The following is a 20,845-nucleotide window of genomic DNA, read 5'->3' as shown; positions in this document are numbered from 1 at the left end:
TTGTCATTTTTTTCTAATCGACAACAGGCGTACGTCTTGCAAAAGCGACCAAAAAATGGCAACAATGACAGCGTAAAAATTACGCCGACAATTTTCGTTGATTTCGGAAACAAAATCGGATTCCGCGCTGTAACAACTGTTGTGATGTTCGATATACACAAGGATTTGTCCAACAAAAATACTTTTTAGATGTTTTGTGACAAGTTACCTTTTGATTTTGTTATTTTGAGCAAGCTGATTCATAAACTGTGGGTGATTCAACGGTGTGGGGTCACTGTAGTTTATTTCTTGACAGAGTTTTTCTAGAACTCTGAATTATTAATCCTTAAAATAGCAGGTCCAAAATTTTTCAAAAATCGAGATCTGTGGTTTTTCAAGCTTTCAAGCTGAAATTTTGTATACATCAAGGGGAATAGCTGTACTATAAGATGTATTGGATGGACTTCCCCTGCACTTTGATGGGGTGTTGTTTACATTCATGATTAACGTCATTTTAAAAAAGGAGATCCTTGATGTCCAAATTAATTCGGTGATCACGTGCAATAAACCTAGATCATCTCAAGGCCTCTAAGACGCTATGGAGTTTAAGTCATATGCTCTGTAAGCGCCTGAATGTAAGCAATGCAATACATTCATGGGACAATTATGCAGAATACTCTTAGAGCCGCAAGACATAAGTGGGCAGCTGTTTTCGGTTTGTTTGGATGTTCTAGGATATCCAAACTACCCTGGAATTAAGACTTACTTGGTGAACAAAATCTACCGCAGCGCCAATTCAATATAACTTTGCGGCTTTTGACTGTAATATTCTGAGTTGCTTTCTAATTGAACGAGAAATACTTTTTGCGGTTTGAGGACATTTCAAGGTTTGCAAAATGTCCTAAAGTTCAGGACTTTCAAAGGTCTACAAGATCTACCACAATCGTTATTGTATCTACGTTAGTAATTATCGGTCATTGTTATCCATGGTACTCCGAAATGTTACGAGAAAATATCTTAGAGGTTGTACGACATTGTAAGGTATGCAAAATGTCCTGTGGTACAGGACTTTCAAAGTCTACAGAATCTACCGCACTCATCATGCAAATTTCGTTAGCGGTTATCGGTCATTGTTATCCATGGTACTTCGAAATGTTACGAGAAAATCTTTCTAAGGTTGTACGACGTTGAAGGATATACAAAATGTCCTGCAGTTCAGGACTTTCAAGGTCTACAGAATCTACCGCAATGAGCATGTAATTTACGTTAGCAGTATCGATCATTGTTGTCCATAATACGCGGATATGTTACGAGAAAATCATTCTGAGGTTACACGACACTGTAAGGTATGCCAAAAGTCCTGGAGTTCAGGACTTTCTAAATCTACCACAATTATCGTTTAATCTACGTTCAGTTCAGGACTTTCAATGTATACAGAATCTACCGCACTCGCCATGCTAACTACGATAGCGATTATCGGTCATTGTTATCCATGGTAATCCTTAATGTTACCCTTAATCTTAAGTTGATGGTCGAAGGCCATTAGAATAAACCGAAACGTTCGGACAATCTGGCTAAATGAAGATTATTATTTCTCGCCGAAAACCAATCGATGAAATATTATCAAATCTTGAGTTGACTAAAAATAATGAAAAAAGGTGGCCACGGGGGACAAGCCCCCGGCCCTCTTGCTACGCCCATGACTGCAGGTACTAAAGGACAAACGTCTGGAAATTCCGCTTCAACAGTGCATCAGAACTTTAGACGCATAAATCTCAAGAAGCAAGCTTCAAACAATAGTGCATTTTATTATTTTGTTCTTGCTCACTTGTAATAAGCTTACAAGATTTGTGGGCTCGAAATCGTGAGTAGGTGCTAAAGTCGGCCATTGTGGTGGCCATTTTGGGTTTCTAACAAGTCTGTCCTTAAATAAATTTGAATTCGCTTCTCATCTCATACCTAACGATTCCAGTTTTTTTTTTCAGTTTTGTTACCAACAGCAGCTTTCGTCTTTTCGACCTTCTGTCCATTAGAATTTTTGTCCTTTTTTATTTTAATTTAGAACTGTCAACTCTTCAATCTTTTGTCCTTCTTACTTTCGACTTTCGGCCTTATGATCTTCGATCTTTTGACTTTCAACCCTTTGTTCTGGATTCGTTAGTAAAGATTTAAGGTAAATAGAGAAACTACTCGACTACCTCGAAGGAATCTCCGTCTATCGTAACGTGCACTACTAATGTAACGTGTCATAGTGTCTTTTTTTTCGTGATTTCCCATAGAAAAAAAATCTGAGAAGTACCCAATTTTTGGGTACTTTTCATCAACCACCACCGTATCCTGCTTGTATCAAACTTCAAATACAGTCGAGTCTCTTACTAAACGAATTCCTATTAAACGGACTCCTATTAAACGAACTCCTACTAGACAGGGGTGAGCGTTATAGGAGACTAAGAGCTTATGGGATTTCGGCTTTTGAGGGGTGTGGCCTATTATCCTGGGTGTGTTAAGAGTTAGTGCAATACTTTCTTCGGCAAAGTTTTAGGGCTTGATAAGATCTACCATTTAGAACTTTGGTTCATATGATTAGTTGGCAATTTGGCCGCTAGAGGGACCATCAACAGTTTGATGCTAAATTGCACTACAGGAACCATGTCAGGTTGTCAAGCAAACGTTACGATATGCGACAGCTCAAGACCCTGATAATTTGGAAGGATAGTGTCTTCGGGAAAGTTGTTGAGTACGCCAATAACTTACTGACAATGAGTTGCGAAGTTCGAAATATCTCCACTAGCCGGCGCTAGTGAGCAAGTAAATTTTCAAAACTTCATATCTCAGAATCCCGATAACTTAGAAAGTTGGTGGCTTTGGCAAAGTTGATCAGTATGACAAACTTACATAAAAATAATCACTTGTTTCAAAATTCTGCCAATAGGCGGCGTTTACCGGTTTTTTCGTCTTTTTTCGACTTTTTTTTGGGGTTTTTCGGCTTGGCAAAACTAGTGTCGTTCCCCTCGATAACTTAGAAAGTTAGTGTCTTTAGTGTTGATTAGAATGACATAAACTTACATAAAAATTAACACTTGTTTCAAAATTCTGCCACTAGGAGGTGCACTGTATTTGTATCTGTATATCTGGTATCGTTGTTCGGAAAACCCCTTGAAGTAAGAGTTGAAACCAGATGTAATAATTTACTGTTAAAATCAGGCCAAACATGTCTAAAGGTACTATCTGCAGAAGAGAGGCTCTCTTTGGTTTCCCTCTTTTTCGTTAATATCTCAGTTGTTTATTTGTATTATGATTGTCTCCTTGCATTGAACGATGGTCAAAACAATCTTTTTTTGATTTGTACTGCAAAAATAGTTGAAAAGTGTACCATTACATTGCAATAATTGAAAGAGAAAGTGAACAAAGAGAAGCTCTCAAATGTATTGAAATGTTTGGCCCGAAATATCTAAAACTACATATTTAATCCCATTTAATAGGTTGACACAATCTAGGTTTTTCGACTTAACATTCAATTGCCAGCCAGTTTTCGAACACCCAACAAATTGAGGCCTGCGGCTCGATAACCATCAGGAAGGATTTTGGGCTTTCGTCCGGCTTGTCGTTTTCGTTGTTTCCGTCGTTTCCGTTGGATCCAATCATCGTGTAAAGCTAGGTTTTCCGCCTCTGTGAGACTTTGTTTCCGGACTTTGGCCGGAGGCTTGTTTATCCTTCTGCCCACACTACTGCTGCGTGCAGTTTAGAATGCCGGTTTCTCACATCTGACTTCGATGGAAGCAGCCAGCTAGCTCTCTGAAAAGCTGTCCTTCCCAACGGTCGTGTACCCTGTCAGTAGTTCGGTATATGTACCGTGAATCGATTTTGTTTTTGCCCTGTGTCGTTTGCTTTCAGGGCCACCGAGGCCGGGGTTGGACGTCGCCGGCTGCTGACCGGCCCTTGGAGTGGGCTCCTTCGAGGGAGAGATCGTTATCGGTTGCGTGCATGGCTAGCCGGCCGATCCGGTCGGTCGTTCGGTCACCATGCCAAGAGGGCAATTTGATGGCACATAATTTCGAGTGGGCGGTACGACGAGAGTTTTATGACTTTTCGGCAGAATTATGAGCTGTTGGAGATTAGGGTATGGTGTCTCTAGTTGTTGAAGTGATTTTGCGTAATAATGATGAATATAGCATGGTAAAATGTGGGATTGACGGCGATTTGAATGAGAAAGCATTATAATGAATATTGATAACCTGGTGTCATGATATCGCCATTATTGCTCAGACTGTGGTGGAACAATGAAGTCTGGCAACAATGAGTTATGAGCTATAAGGTTCCCAACCAACACAAACACAGCTTTGCTCGAGTATTGTCGCAGGGCTTTCAAAAAGTGTCAACTCATGACGTGTCACGCCGTCTCGCATAATGTTTAAAACTTCTGCATCACACGCACCACGTCCGCCCAGCCCAACAACAACGACAACCGAATGGGTCGTTTGGGCAAACATCCTGTCCCAAATGTTGATGCCGCCCGAGGATGTATAAAATTGAATTTTCACTTCAGCCCCTATCGCCGCACCGCACCGGTCTTCTCTATCCAGCACCTGGCTTTCGAAATTTCCGAGCCGGGCCAGGCTTTTCTCCTACAATCCAACGGATAACAATTTTCCCAATGAGTGGCTCATTTTCAGCAACCTCGCTTTCCTTTTTTCCAGTTTCTCAACGCACGATGACTTTGTGGAAGCAGTTTTTTTTTCTGCGGGAAACGACGATGACCGGCCGACCTCGTCGCTCTGCACCGGCCTTGAACCCTTCTTCCATACTCTCGCCTCGGTCTGTCGGTCGTCTGTATCCTTGGGAGACAGCCCACTCCACCAGCCCTCTAGACGCGCAGAAGAATTCGCCTGATTTATTATTCACGATTTCATCCGTCCGTCCGTCCGTCTGGTTTGCGTTGGGTGAGGCGAGGCAGGGTCTAAGAGGCAATTGCCGGGATTTCTGGGGCTACATGGGATTTTGTTTCCAACAACTTGAATGGGCGGGAGACAGTTTTGCATATTTTGTCGCCTGCTGGCAGGTGTTATAGGATACCAAGCACCTACTTAAGTTCTTCACACAGTCAACGACGTATACGTATTGGCGATATAAGGGATTTGAAGCAATGGAAGAAAGCTCCGAAATTATGTAGCAGTCTAATTTTCCACGAAATTAGCTACCCTAATTAAATGAGTGAGGGAATTAGATTTTCTCGGGTCTGAGCGTAATGCGTTTATTGTTGCTGGGCTTTCATAATGCTTCAACTGGCTGTAGCAGAAGAGAATTGAAATAGGAAATAATCATATTTCATACCGTCGATGGGGGTGACAATGGGTCTGGGGGGTGAGATTGGGTCAAAACGGAGAAACATAAAATTTGAAATAACTCGTCAACTATCGCTAATTTATATTGAAAACTTTATATTATTTCAAAGAAAAGATGTTTTTAAACGTCATGATGCAGAATAAGATGTTTAGCTATAATCGATTTTTTGTTAAATTTGTGGCTAAACTTATGTGATGAAACTACTAGTAAATCACTCTGAAAAAAATTCTCCTTCGCAATGTTCCACACAAGCACCTAACCATAAATTTTCTTATAAGTAGTTAGCTGTAGGTATTACCTGGTTGATGCAACAAAAAAGTGGGCTGTCAATGCACTTTATATTTAAAAATTCAATATTTTCGACCCTATGTCTAAATATTAAGAATAGGGGTGAGATTGGGTCAAGCAAGTTATCGACTGCACATAACCTTAACTAAAAATTCAACTTGTTATCCAGACCCTATTTGACTGTAAAATGGTGCCATGTTTACCGTATCTTCATAAAAGTACGCTTTTGTTCGAAAATATGTCGAAGAAGCGTCAAGCGAGTGTGTTCATACGTTTAGTGCCTAAAATCATTTATAAAAATACACCCATGCGTTTGGACAGCTCCTTTAATCATCATCTAGTCTTTAGTGTACTGCATATTCGTTTAAATGTTATTGCGAGAGAGGGTCTAATAATGTGAAATGTTGTACGACATAATATTTGAACGACCCTCTATCTTAAGAGGCCAATGATCATGTACATAAGAGTTTATAACGGAGGGCTTGGTTGAACATTTCTTATGCAGTATACTAAAAATATCATATTTTTTTTCAATCAATCTTTCAATGCGTCCCTCCCTCATTGTAATCTTCCTCCCTCCTCTCTATGGGGGTTGAAACTTTAAATGAGGATGATTATGGTGGCTAAAAATGGCGATACTACATACAAACATTATTTTATCAAATTTCAACCATTTTTTCGGTTGTATTAGCCCTTTTAGGTGGATTTATCATCTTTTAAAATTACCTAAATTTTTTTTTGTCATGGTTACATTGTATGTTAAATAGATTTACTAGATATGATCAAAAAAATTAACTTATATTGACTTCGAAAACTTTGACCCATTCTCACCCCCTCTAAGGGGTGAGATTGGGTCAATTTTCAATCATTTGTAGTTCAGTAAGTAATTCATATAATGTGATACTTTCTTGCTAAACTTTCATTACCATATAGAAGAGTATACATACCAAATAAAAAGTTATTCCGACTTCAATTGCATTTGTTATTTAACAAACAATCTTTGAGTATCCTTTTTTGACCCATTCTCACCCCCAACGACGGTATTGTTTCACTTTCTGGGTCTATTTTCTTGCTGGAAACTGACTTGACTCTTTAGATGATTAATGAGTATTTCCACAGATGTTATTTTGGAGACGAGGTAGAGACTTAGAAACATTCTGGAAAAAATCTGAACAATTGCGGGAAGAATGTTTGGAACATTTACAGAAAGAATCTCTTTGATTTTATGAAAAATTGGGTGCTATGTATTTTATAAGGGATTTTTGGATAAATGAAGATAAATGTCTGGAAAAATTGAAGAAAAAAAAAAGAAAGAAAGAACTTTTAAAATTCCGGTTGGAGTTTCTGGGAAAATTTTGGAGGAATCTAGAAGAGTTCTGGAAAAAGTTCCCGAAATAATTTCCGAAATAATTCGATGGATTACCTAGATAAAAATGTAAAATACCCAAAAATATTGGGAAGCAATCTTTGAAAGAATTGTGAAAAAAATCCAGGATCAAACAGTGAAGAAAACAAAAAAAAAACTAGGGAAATTTTTGATCAAAGTTCCGGGAAGAATCTCTGGAACAGTTTACGGTCAGAGCAATACACTGGAACCTCCATTTAGTTGAAATCTATTCAGATCCCTTCATTTAGGTAACGCTACCTAAATTGAATCTGATAGCGTTCAGAGCAGTAGGAGTGTTGTAGATTAAGGATAAGGTTGGTTTACGGGAAATAAGTAGCGAATGGAGTTAAGGTGAGCTTCGGTCGTGTTCATGGGGGAGGGGGGTTGTGACGACAAGGGGGAGGGGAGGTGATACTGTTTAAGGTTTCCTAAAAAGTTTCTTGAGCATAAGAATTTACATTAGGTAATAAACTGAATCAATTTTAGGTAATGAATCCATCGAGCTAAAAATTCTATTTAGGCAGTCTCGAATCATTACATTTTTTAAGTGTACCCTCCGCTCACCCCCACACCAAAGAGCTCACACTGAGAGCCCTCTGGTAATGGACAATTACTAAAAAAAAAATACAAACAGAACGTGGAGAACAATTATAACTAATTAAAGAAATGTGAATTCCCAGTGGAACTTTGTTCCTTTTAAGGGATTCACTAATTAAACTAAACTAGAGAATTAAACAAAACTAATAGACTAAACATATAACCTTGTGATAACGTTTGTGGCTTGTAACTTCAAATTGATTATTTTTCCTTTAATTTAAGTGAAAAAGCACGCAAAAACTACACAGAAAAAAATATGTTATTAAAATTCAGCGAGAAATCATCCACATAAAGGGAATGCTAGAGTTAGTGCACTTTAACATGGAGATATAATGTAAAATTACATGACCATCGTGGAAATTTATGCCAACCATCGCGTAAACTATCATGGACTCCAACCAGTTACGTGACTATTAGCGGAAATTTACACGATTGTAACGTTATTTTACATGATATCTGTAAATATGCACTAACTGTAGCATTCCCTTTATGTGCATGATTTCTCGCTGAATTTTACATCAATATTTTTTTCTGTGTAGCAGGAGCCAGATAAACCTACATTTATGGAAAGGCTCACACCATACGATATATTCGCTTACATTCCGTAGTAAATATTGCTTCAACTTTCTTTTGAAGAGGATTGTATTCGTTATACCTTTAATGTCAGGAATGGAGTTAAACTTTAAAGAGCCATAGTTAGTTATGCAGATAAGGCTCAGGTTCGTGTTCGCTTTGTTTCTCAACAGTTCATGTGCATGTCTTGAGGTACGTATATGTTGTGTTCAATGTTGTGATGAAAGTTACGATTGTTCAAAGCATTGTGTACATTCATAACAGTGTTAAAATCACGTAAACCAAGAATTGGAGTAACATTATGATGCAAATCAGTGTAAAACGAAGTCGTGGAAAATAGGGAAGATAAATTGAAAATAACTATGACACATCAATGCTGCAGCAATTGAAGTTTTGATTTGGAAGCATAATCCCAAACTATAATTAAATACTGTAGGACAGAATGTATGCAAGCGTAATAAAATTGCAGTAAAGCTTTCTTATGTACAAAACATCGAACTCTTTTCATCAAGCCGCACAATGATGAAACGTTTTTCAGAATTTGTTTTATGTGAATATCCCAAGAAAGACAAGAGTCTAAGTGTATTCCCAAATATATGAAAAATAAAACTTTTTCAGCATGAACATTATTGACACATGGATCGGGGTGTTGTGGTATCAATGTACGCAAAGAACGGAAAACCATATATTTAGTTTTTGTGAGTTTTAAAGAGACTGAAATGTAGGTGTGGGTGTACTTGAAAGATTTCCGGGAGGAATGTCTGAAAGCAAGCTCAAGAAAAATTATTGAAAAAAAAAATCTTCCAGAATTCCTGGGAGTTTTCCGGATGAAGTCCATGGAAGAATGCCGGTAAGTATTCCATGAGAATACTTTTTCAGAATAATATGTAGTGAGAAATTTAAATCCTATAACTAGAAAATATTTACTAAAATACGTATAATACAAGAATGTTGTATTTTTATTTAGCGATTAGTTCAAACAATGTGAATTCATATGGTTTTTATTCGGAAAATTTAATTTCTGTTTTGAAAATTTCCGTAAAATATGCCATACGTATTCCTTTGGCAATTGTTTGATGATTTGTTTTGGCAATTTCTTTGTGAATTTCTCCCGTATTGCATTTGAAATTTGTTCGTCAATTTCTTTTAGATTTTTTTGAAACGAAATATACAAACTTTGGTAACCATTCCTTCGGAACTCTTTCTTCAATTTTTTTTTTGAATTTCATTGGTAATTCCTTTGCATATTGCTTTGGCAATTTCTTTAAGAATTTAGTAGAAGAAAAGTTTTTTTTATTGTTTAATTGAAATTTGTTCAGCATGTTCTGGGAGATTTTTTTTAATTTTTTGCGTGAAGAACGAGCAAGGGAAATGAAATCCACCATTTAAAAATAATTAGGAACTCATTTTAGGAATGCCATTTGAAACGCCTTTGAGATTTTTTTCTGTAATTCTTCTATATTTTGTTGTGTTAATATTTATTATTCCGAAATATGTCTCGGAAATTCCTCTGGGGATTCCTTTCACAATTCTTTTGGAATGTTTTGTTTTTGGAATTTCTCCATAAATTTGTTTTTGCATTGAGAAGAAATTTTGGAAAATCCTTTGGCAACTTCTTCATAAATAGCGTTTTTTTTTAAATTCTTCGATAATTCTTTTCAATTTTTTTTTCGAAAATTTCATAGGCAGTTCCTACTGAAATTAAACTAGAAAATCTATTCGCCATCTATTTATTGAATTTCCATAGTAATTCTTTCTTCCACAATTCTTTCGAAATTTTCTCTAGAGTATCCTTCGGCAGTTTCTTTGTAAATTCCTTTGGATATTTCAGGCCAAACATGGCTAAAGGTCCTATCTGCAAAAGAGAGGCTCTCTTTGGTTTCCCTCTCTTTCGCTAATTCTCAGCTGTTTATTTGTATTATGATTGTCACCTTACATTGAATGATGGTCAAAACAATCGTCTTTTCATTTGTACTGCAAAAATAGTTTAAAAGTGTACCATTACATTGCAATAATTGAGAGAGAAAGTGAACAAAGAGAGCCTCTCAAATGCAGATAGGACCTATTGAAATGTTCGGCCTGATTTCTCATACATTTGGAAATTAAAAAAAAAATCAGAAGAAATTCACAGAGGAATTGCGATTCCCATAAAATGGCCGAAGCAATCTGAAAATGAAAGTGATATACAGTAAAACCTCCATGAGTCGATATTCAATGGACCATCATAGTAACCCAGAAATTATTTTTCAGTATGGAAAAAAATACCTCCATGAGTCGATATCGAGTCAAGGAACATCGACTCATGGAGGTTCGACTGTATCAATTTGTAAAGGAATTCTTCTAGTAACTACCACAGAAAAAAAATCTTGCCGAATGAATTCCCAATGGAAGAGCGGAAAACATCCACAAACATTCACAAAGAAATTCCTGAAGAACCTCACAAGCAATATTTTGAATGATGCATAGGCGAATGAAACGCAGAATTTAAAGCCTCTATAATACATACCAAAATAAAAATGCTGAAGAAATTTTAGTAAGGACTCCCAAAAGAATTGCTCTAGAAATTCAAAAATAATAAAAATCTCGTTAATACAGATAAAAAAATCTAAATTAATTACTGAACGGATTTTCAAAGACAATGCGAGAAATTGTTGAAGGACTTCTCTAAGGAATTACTGAAAGCATTTTCAAATAAATTTATGAAGAAATTGGTGAAAGACTTTTTAAATCTATCTTCGAAGGAATTGCCAAAGGAAGTCTGAAAGATTTATCGAAATTCTCGAAAAACCTAAAAGATATTTGTCACCGAAACTTTCAATGGAATCGTCGATGAAATTCATACAGAGAATTTCGAAGCAAGTTTGAAAGGAACTATCGAACACATTCTTACAGAAACTACCACAGAAATTTCCAAAATCATCACTGAAACCTTCACGAAGAAATTGTCTTGAGAATTCATAGATTTTGTAGAAAGAAAGCCCAACACAATTTTCTTAACTTCTTTTTAAAGGAAATTTGAAAGGGATTACAGAAGGATTCCTCCAAGATATTGCCAATGGAATTCGAAAGGAGTTGATGTAAAAACTCTCAAAGGATTTACAGAATATATGCACGAAAAAATTGCCATGGGAGTTCCAAAGAAATTTCTGAAAAAAATCCTAAGGAATTGTCGAAAAAATAATCTAAAGGAATTGCCGAAAACAAATCCCATAAGAATTGCCGAAAAAAGTTTCCAACTAATTTGTGACGAAACTCACTGAATTAATTATTGAAGGCACATCGAATGGAATTCTCAAAGAGATTCTCCATTTAATTATCTCTCCAGTGAATTCCAAAAATAAAATGGCCAAAATAATTGCAAAGAAAATTCCCAAACGTACTGTCAAAGCAATTCAAAGAGAAGGCTTGAGAAATTCCCCCAATTATTGGAAAAAAACTCTTTCGAAGGATTTGCTGATAAAATTGCTAAAAAATTGACAAGTTCACTCCTAAAGGAAGTGAACTGAACCAAGCAGTTTCTCCGGGATAAATTTCTAATGAATTCTGGAAAAAAATATTGGAAGGATTCCGGAAGAAGAAGAAAAAAAAATCAAGAAGAACCCTGGGATATTTTCCTAGTAAGATTTAATGAAAAATATGTCATGCTAAAAGTGGTAAGATGTGCTTGAAAGAATTCTGGAATGAAACTTTAGAAGAGTTCTGGTTGAAATCTCTAGAAGCGCTTAGGAGGAATTGCCGGAATATAATTCCAAGGCGAATCTCTGAGAGAGTACTGAAATGAATCTCTGGAAGCATTAATTGTTTTACGAATTCCATGATTATTTTGAGTTGAATCTTTGCAAGTATTTTGAATGAAGTTATTGGAAGAATCTTGGAAGAAATCCCCGGAAAAATTCCGAAAGATATCTAAGAAGTATTCGAGGGAATCTTGGAAAAAATCCCAAAGGAATTCTCACAAAAAATGAGGAGAAATCTTGAACCCTCCATAAACTCTGTCTTGGTCATATTGACCCCAACACTAGGGTCAAAAGAATCCGATTTAAATTTTTGAGATAACTACGGTATGAATTTCAGAAAACTCCTTTGTGAATTCTTTTTTTTTTTTGAAAAAAAAAACTCCTGGAAGCATTTTAGGATCATTCTCAGGAAGATTTTCAGAAGGAATTTTTGGAGTCATTTTCGGAAGGAATCTCTAAGATTTCGGGAAGAAATCCGGGAAGAATGAGATCTGGAAGGAAGTCCTAGAAAAGCTTCCTAAAATATTCCGGGAAAAAATCTGAGGAAGAGTTCCAAGAAATCCAATAGGAAATTCTAGTAAAGATGAGAACAAGAATTTTAAGATGTAGTCAATAAAGATATTTGGGAAGAAGACCCGAAACAATTCAAGCAGGAATCCGTGCAAGAATTTCGAAATAAACTCCCTGAAACACATTCAGGTTGAGTTCTGGAAGGAATCTTTGAGAAGTTCTGGGGAAATTTGTAATAATTCCATGGAAAATCCCACGAGAAATTGCCCAAAGAATTCCAGAAGGAATATTTGACATAAATCTGGAAGATATCCGTGGAAGAGGGAAGGAATGCGTAGAGAAAATTTCGGGGAAATTCTTGGAAGTGTCCTGATAGAATCTTGGGGAGAATTCCGGAAGAAGTACATGGAGGAATTTCTTAAGGAATCGCGGAATGCATCTCCGGAGAAACCCCCGAAGGAATGCCTGGAAGAACCCAAGTGGACCCCTAAAAGAATCTCGGGGTAAATCCTCTCAAAGAATCCCGGAAGAAATCCATTTAGAGATCAAAGGAGGAATCCCTGCAGAAATCTTGGAAGAAAACTCTGGAGGAATATTGAGAGTAAATCGTATAAAAATCCTTGAAGGAATCAATGGAAAACCCCTCAAAGAATCCTGGAGGGATCTCAGGTGCAATCCCCAAAAAATCTCAGTACAAAACACTAAATACGAAACCTGGCAAAAATCATTTAAGGAATGCCGAGTAGAAATTGATGGGAATTCTTAGGGAAATCCAGGAAGGAACTCGGGAAGGAATCCTGAAGTAATATCGGCAGAAAACTTTGAAGAATACTGAGAGAAATTTCTAAAAGTGGAGCGGACCTGGTGTGATGGTTAGAACACTTGACTATCACGCCGAGGACCTGGGATCGAATCCCACTCCCGACAAACTCACAAAATGTGAGTTCTTCCTTCGGAAGGGAAGTAAAGTATGGGTCCCGAGATGAACTAGCATAGGGCTAAAAATCTCGTTAATACAGATAAAAAAAAATTGAATTTCAGCAATCATGAAAGATTTATGGTAGAAGCGCCTGATAAAATGATGTTAGGAAACTCATAAACAACTCCTGGAATGAAATCTTGGAAAAATCCGGGAAGAATTCATGAATAAATTCCTAAAGAAATCCGGGAGAATCATTGGAAGAATTCCGTAAAAAGACTTTAGATAGATTCCGGGAAGAATTCTTGAGCAATTTATGACTAACATTTCTTAAAAAAATGTCAGGTGAAAGCCATAACTTGCCCTTGAAAGAATTTTGGAATGAAACCTCAGAACTTCTTGTAGAAATCTCTGTATGAGATTTAGGATAATTACAAGGTGGAATTCTGATGAAAATCTCTTGGATAATTTCCTGGCGAATCTTTGAGAGAGCTCTGAAACGAAGCTCTGGAAGAATTTAACAATAATAAAATCCAGGAACATTTTGTGTTAAATCTTTGCAAGAATTCCGGGAGAAATCTTCGATAGAATTTCGGGAAAAACATTCTAGAATAACTCCAACAAACAATTACAAAAGAAATTCTCAGAAAAATCCTGAGGAAATACCCGAAAAATTCAACGAAAAAAAAAACAAAAAGAATGTACATGCCGGGGTAATTCAAAGAAAAATTATGAACTAAATTGCGAGAAGCTTCCCGGATAGAATGACGGAAGGAATCCGTTAAAGAATTCCGGAAGCAATTAGTGTAGAGAAAAAAAACTATGGAAATGTTTGGTCAAGGTTGTGGAACAATTTTCGGAGCAATACCTGAAACATTTCCGGAAGGAATGCTCAAAATAATAGTGCACAGAAGTTCAGAAATAATTCCTGGAAAACAATTTTTGGAAAAAAAAACAGGAGGAAAATTCAAGGAGAAATTCGTGAAGAAATCCGGAAGAATCATTAGACAAATTATTGAACATTCTTCAAGTAAGATTTCTTGAAAAAATGCCATGTTAAAAGCTGTAAGATGTCATTGAAAGAATCCCGGGATAAAATTTTGGAAGATTTCTGGTAGAAATCGCTGGAAGAATTTTGGAGGGATTCCATGTGGAATTCCGATTAAAATCTCTTGAATAATTCCTAAGCAAATCTTTGAAAGAATTCAGACATGAATCTGTGGAAGTATTTTTTTTTTTTGATAAATTTCATGATATTTTTGGGTAGAATTTTTGACAGAATCCTTGTAAAAATCCTGAAAGATATCTCTGAAGTAACCGGAGGAATTAAAAAAAAATCCTAGAGTAATTCTTGGAAAAAAATTGAGGAGAGGTCTTTACAAGATTAGCGGTTTAAATCCTCGAGAAGATTTCGGGATAAATTTCTGGAATATTTCCGGAAGGAATTCCTTTGATCATTCTTCCCAATATTTTCGAAAAAAAAACTCCCGGAAACATTTTAGGAGCATCTCTTGAAGAATTTCGGGAAGAATTTTGGAGTCATTTCCGGATGGAATCATTTCCGGGAGAAATTTTTAAGCAGGAAGAATCGGTGAAAGGTAAAAGAATTGAAATTCGGGAAGATTTTTTGGAATGAGGTCCGAAAGGAATCACTAAAGGAGCTTTGGAAAACATCCCTTAAAGAATTCCAATAAAAAATCTGTGAAAAATCCAAGAGGTCATCCCAGAAAAATTATGGAAGGCTTTCAAAAGAAATCCTTTGAAGAATTCCTAAAGAAATCCTAAAGAACTCTGAGGAAAATTTCCGAAGGAATTCCGACAAGTATCTACATAATAAGGATTTTTGGGAGGAAGACCTCGAATAGTCTCAGCGAGAATCCGTGGAAAAATTTAGCAATAATTCCCTGAAATAATTCCAGGTTGAGTTCTGGGAGGAATTTCTGAGGAGTGCTGGGAGAAATTCAGGAAATTCTATGGAAAATCCTGTGAGAAATTGTCCGAAGAATTTCGTAAGGAAAATTTGAAATATTTCTTGAAAAAGTCCTTGAAAGAGGAAAGGAAATCGTTAAAGCAATGCTTAGCAAAAATTTTGGGGAAATTCCTGGAAAAGTCTCGAGAGCCAGGACTCTCGAGACTTTTCCAGGAATTTCCCTAAAAATTTTGGAGAATTCCGGGAGGAGTCCCTGGAATATTTTTTCTGAAAAAAAAATCCTGTAGGAACCTCGGAATGTTTCCCGGGGGAAACTTTCTAGAATCTAGGGACAAATTAATCCAGGAATCCCGATAGGAGTCTTTAAGGGAATGACGGAAGGAATTCCGGAAGGAATCCCGGGATAAACCCTTGAAATGTTGATGTAGCCGCGAAAAAATCTCGGGACGAGCTCTTAAAGGAACCCAAGAGTTAATCTCTTTGGGATTACCGGGATGAATTCCTGAGAGAGTCCTGTAAGGAATTTCTGGAGAACTCCCTAGAACAATATTTGAAAAGAATCTCTGGAAAAATCCGGAGAGGAATGCCGGAAGAATTTCCAGGAGCGGACGAACCACTACAGGCAAGATTACGGCAAGATGGAACTTGGTATTAATCCACGGAGATGCATACCGGCAAGGTATAAGTGCTGGGTAATGCGTATAATACAGACCCCACTAAGATCGGCATGATCGTACGACGAGTGCTAAGGACGATGTTTGGCGGCGTTCCGAAGAACGATGTGGGGCTGTGAAGGATGAGCTCTTCACGGCAAACCCAGCTTCTAGAAGGTTGCCAAAGCCGAAAGGATACGGTGGGCAGGGCATTTTTCAAGAATGTTGGGAAATAACCCTGCAAAATTGGTGTTTGCAAATCATCCGATCAGTACAAGAAGGCGCGGAGCGCAGAGAGCACGATGCGCGGATCAGGTGATCAGGAGCGAGCGTTGAGCGTGACCGAGAATGGAGAACTTGAACTGAAAACCGAAAATTATTGCGGCAAATTGTTGGCTCCATGTTATCATGAATTTGATGTTGAACTAACTTAATGAATTGTACCAAAGCACATACATGATTTATCCGATTTCCTTGTGAACATTCAAAGGTAGTTTGCTTTCGATTTACTATTTATTGGCGAGCTCTGTAATTTATGCTAATTGTGTTGGCCTTCAGATTCTGTGGCTATGTCATCAATCTTCGATCAAATTATTCAGTAATTTCTAACCAGTTATGTAACCAGCCGTGCAAGTACGATGACCAGGAATGGAAAAACACTGGCTGCTATCAAAACGAGCTCAATCATCCTCCCATTAAGAACACCCGACCGACAACCCAAGTACTCCTTCCCAGAACTAATTTGCAACTGTCCCATTTTTGGTCACTTGTTTGTGCGCTCCAAAGGTGACACAAACAACATCACCTGGTGTGAATTATTGACCGTATGCTAATTTATTTCGACACGACTCTTCCTTCGATGCCGCAACTCAGCTGGTTTGCCTCTCATCAAAACGTGTTCAAATTTCCTCTAATTGGACTCCCCCGACTAGCTCCCTCTACCAGGGGAGCTATTAGTAATCAAAAATTGAATTGTGTTATCGAACAGTAGAGTGGCTTCCTACTATTGACACAACCGAGCAATTGGCTTTTAGCTCTCCTCACACCTACACTGTGGTGCATAATTGATCGGACCTTTGATTCACACGCGTGCCGCTGTCCGATCACTTTTGCAATTTTTTCAACGCCTTGCCACGCCCAGACCTGTGAACGAAAACATTTTATACTTTGTATACACAAAATTCAGCATATTTGTAGTTCCGTGTCAAAAATTGAGGTCAATCCATCAAAGCAAACCATAGTTACAGCATCTCAAACTTGGCCATTTTGTATGAAAATCAGCGTTTGTCCGATCAATTATGCACCACAGTGTATCTCAATTAGGAAGATGTTTGCCTAATGACGACTACAACAATCGAGGAAACTCAAAAGTGCTAATTAGCAATGTTCAGAGCGTGTTCACCTGAGAATCGAACTCAAATTAACACTCCTAATCTATTTTCTGTTTTCTTCCTCCCGCCAACAGCGCCAGCTCATGGAGGCCTACATACGACAGAAACGGGCAACGCCAGGGATGGTGCAAGCGAGCGATATGCAACTGGTGCGGCCCATGTCGGCGGTGAACAGAAACGGCCGGGAAGTGCACGCCTACGATGGACCGATGCAGTTCATGATGTCTCCGAACAATCCGGATCAGATTCTCACATCGACGGGGCTGGTGACGACGACGACGGGGAGCGCCTCCATTACAACGACACCCACTTCGCCGTACAGTGATGGTGAGAATTTCTAAGCTTAGCGTAGGGGTAAAACGGTAGAGTTGTTGGGAGCTTGTACATACATATATGGTACACACGTGGTTCGGGAAGGCCATGCCGAGGGTGTCTGTGTACGGCCCAGAGTATTTTAGTAGTAGAAATATGCTTGAGTTCCACATGACAAGCAAATCCAAAATGATCATCGACACATTTAAAACCATGATTAGAATCCGACTTTGTCCAAGTTGTTACACAATGGCAAGAAGCAGAATAAGAATAGGTTAATGATGGAGAGTGAATGTATCGTCTCTCGTCCCACATGATTGATATAATATGGTTTCAAAGCTTGTTTTTTTAGTAAGTGCTTGATGAGCTACAACGGGGAATCCACACCAAATGAAGTAATCGTCTCCACTGGCCAGGGTCCAGGGTCAATCGCTTCCAGTCGCCCTGAATGTTAAGAATCCTTAGATCCTCATCTACTTCAAAAAGCAAACTTGTGCACGGCCTTCCATGAAGCCGACGCCCCTTTCCTGGTTCTCTAAGTGCCCAGCCCACCGCAGCCTGCCGTGTTTTATTCGCTTCATTATATCCAATCCATCTCTTTGTTTACTTGGTACAATTAGTACTTCATGCGACGCCTCCAGATACCGTCATCCAGATAACCCATGAATAGTTTTCACAGCACTTACGTTCAAAGACTCCAAAGGCTCCGATCAACTCCAAAGGATCCGATGAAACTCTCAACGTCCACGTTTCATGGCCGTATAGAGCGACCAAAAGAATTAGAGTCTTGTACAACGCGAGTTGTCTTTGTATGACTTCAGCTGAAGGCCTGATTCGCAATATTACCAAGATAAACCGATTCGTCCACAACTTTAAACTTTTCACCACCTAGCTCCACTTCATCATCAATGTCACGGCCGGACTGATGTTGACCACCAGCAATCATGTACTTGGTCTTTGTGGTATTCATCGTAAGTCCAATCCTTGCAATCTCCCTCTTAAAAGGTATGAACGCCTCTTCCACGGCCCAACGCTCGATCCCGATGATGTCGATACCGTCCGCGAAGTCCAGGAGTATATGCGACCGCGTGACAACGGTTCCGCTCCTTTTCACACCAGCTCTCCTTATCGCTCTTTCCAGTGCGTGACACGAACCAGTCTCATAAGTTTCGCCGGAAAACCATGTTCCACCATAATCTGCCATAACTCGTTTCTGTTCACTGAATCGTATGCCGCCTTGATATCAATGAATCTGCCGCGGGGTGAACATATGATCCATCGTTGATCGGCGCTAATGATAACTCGTCTGGTATTCGCCGACGAAGGACTCGTCAATCGGCCTTAGCAGGTTAAACAGAATTCTGGACAAAATCCTGTTCGCTAAATCAGGATGTGTTATTCCTCTGTAGTTACACACTCCAGTCGATACCCTTTATTGGTAAAAAAGAGTTCGACTATTACGATCTATAGAGCTACTAATTTCGGCACTGCAGTCTTGGGGAATTAAAACGATTGTTTTAGATTTTTTCCAACGCTTCGACTCGCATTAGAGTCTTCTCCAGGGGATAATTCTGATTAATCTTTTTTCTTTCTATGTCAACCCAAACGAAAAACAATTAATCAGAATTATCCCCTGAAGAAGACTCTAATACGAGTCGAAACGTTGGGAAAAATCTAAAACTATCGTTTTAATTCCCCAAGACTGCAGTGCCGAAATTAGTAGCTCGATACCCTTTAGTGTATGTTGGGAGGTATGGCGTTCAGTCTTTGGAGGAATAACTCAAAACGGATATTTCATCCAAAGGAACACCGCCGCTGGCGACAGAGTAAGTAAAACCAGACGAAAAAGTTTACTTACGCAAGCTTACGCAGCATGCTCGCCTGGTACTCATGAAACTCTTGTTGTAGCGATACGTATCGTCTGGGACAAATGTGGCCTATGCTGTGGGCTCATACGGACGAAAAACGGAGCATAGTAAATAAGTAACATAAACATAAACATAAACACAACATAAACGAAGCATTGTTCACAGATTCCCAGAAGAAGGCGCGATATAACGACCGAAACGTCGGATGAAAGCTTAAGAATCCGTTTTTGAGTTATTCTTCCAAAGACTGAACGCCATACCTCCCAACATAATCATCAACAGTCGAAATTCGAAGAAAACCTTTATTGTATATAGGGCAAATGAGACCACCCAATCAACTACAGTAAAACCTCCATGAGTCGATATTGAAGGGACCATCGACTCAAGGAAATATCGAGTAGTGGAACAAAAATCCTTTGGGAGGCTTTTTAGGGGGACCATCATAGTAACCCAAAAATTATTTTTCAGTATGAAAAAATCTACCTCCATGAGTCGATATCGAGTCAAGGAACATCGACTCATGGAGGTTCGACTGTAGCAGGCAGTCCTTTCTCTTACCATATCTTCAATATAATACGGTGTAAGAGTTGATACAGCTGCTCACTGCCGTGCTTGAGAAGCTCGGACGGGAGTTTGTCCTTTCCAGCAGCCTCGTTGCTTTTGACCTCGTCTAGCGTAGGAGGATCCCAAGCCTGTCCTTCGCCGTCGGCTCGAATTTGTAGCTCTTCCATTACCACTGCTCAACGATATCTTCAAAGTGCTCTCTCCTCTCGGAAGCCACCATTGTTTTATTTGTTGGCAAGGTCATTGCACATGACGAAAGAAGGCGCTGATTTTCTCCGCACGCCATTGACAGCTTCATAAAATCTCTACATATCATTCTGTTCTATGCTGTTTTGGATTCTTTTTTCGAATACTCTTGTTTCCCTATATCGCTCCCTGCTCTGTCGCCGAGTCCCCGACACCAGCGGTCGGCTTCTGATAACATTCTTCTCGACCGTTACACTCTGGCAGTTCTCGTCAAACTACCCGTTCCAAGTTTGTCTTTGAGCAGCGCCCATCACTTCCCACGCTACCGTATTAATCGCTCCATGGATAGAAACCCACAGAGTGAGTGTTGAGATTACCGATGATCGGTGATCTCACTTATCCGGTCGTCCAGCTTCTGGTTATAGTCAACTACTGTATCGTCTGCTGAAACGCACAGATTGCCGGTTTCTAGAGTCCGACACTTTTGATAACCGAGTTCAAATTTTATTAACTACGAGATTGTGTTCTGAGTCGATATTGGGACCCCCTAAAAGTTCTAACATCAATGACGTTCGAGAAGTGTCGAACATCTACCAGCACATGGTCGA

The 20,845-nt window shown here is 38.6% G+C and overlaps 1 protein-coding gene across 1 annotated transcript in view; it reads left to right on the top strand.

Annotated features, from left to right (window-relative positions):
• Window positions 1-20,845, top strand: part of LOC109401307 (protein king tubby 2) — a 142,565-nt gene that overhangs the window by 82,110 nt on the left and 39,610 nt on the right. Inside the window, exon 2 of the mRNA XM_019673810.4 lies at window positions 17,382-17,634. Coding sequence (XP_019529355.3) covers window positions 17,382-17,634 — 253 coding nt within the window. The remainder of the gene's footprint in view (window positions 1-17,381; window positions 17,635-20,845) is intronic.

This window comes from Aedes albopictus, chromosome 3, assembly GCF_035046485.1.
Source record: "Aedes albopictus strain Foshan chromosome 3, AalbF5, whole genome shotgun sequence".
Lineage (NCBI taxonomy): Eukaryota > Metazoa > Arthropoda > Insecta > Diptera > Culicidae > Aedes > Aedes albopictus.
The sequence above is the reverse complement of the archived record's forward strand: the minus strand, read 5'-3'. Positions and strand labels throughout refer to the sequence as shown.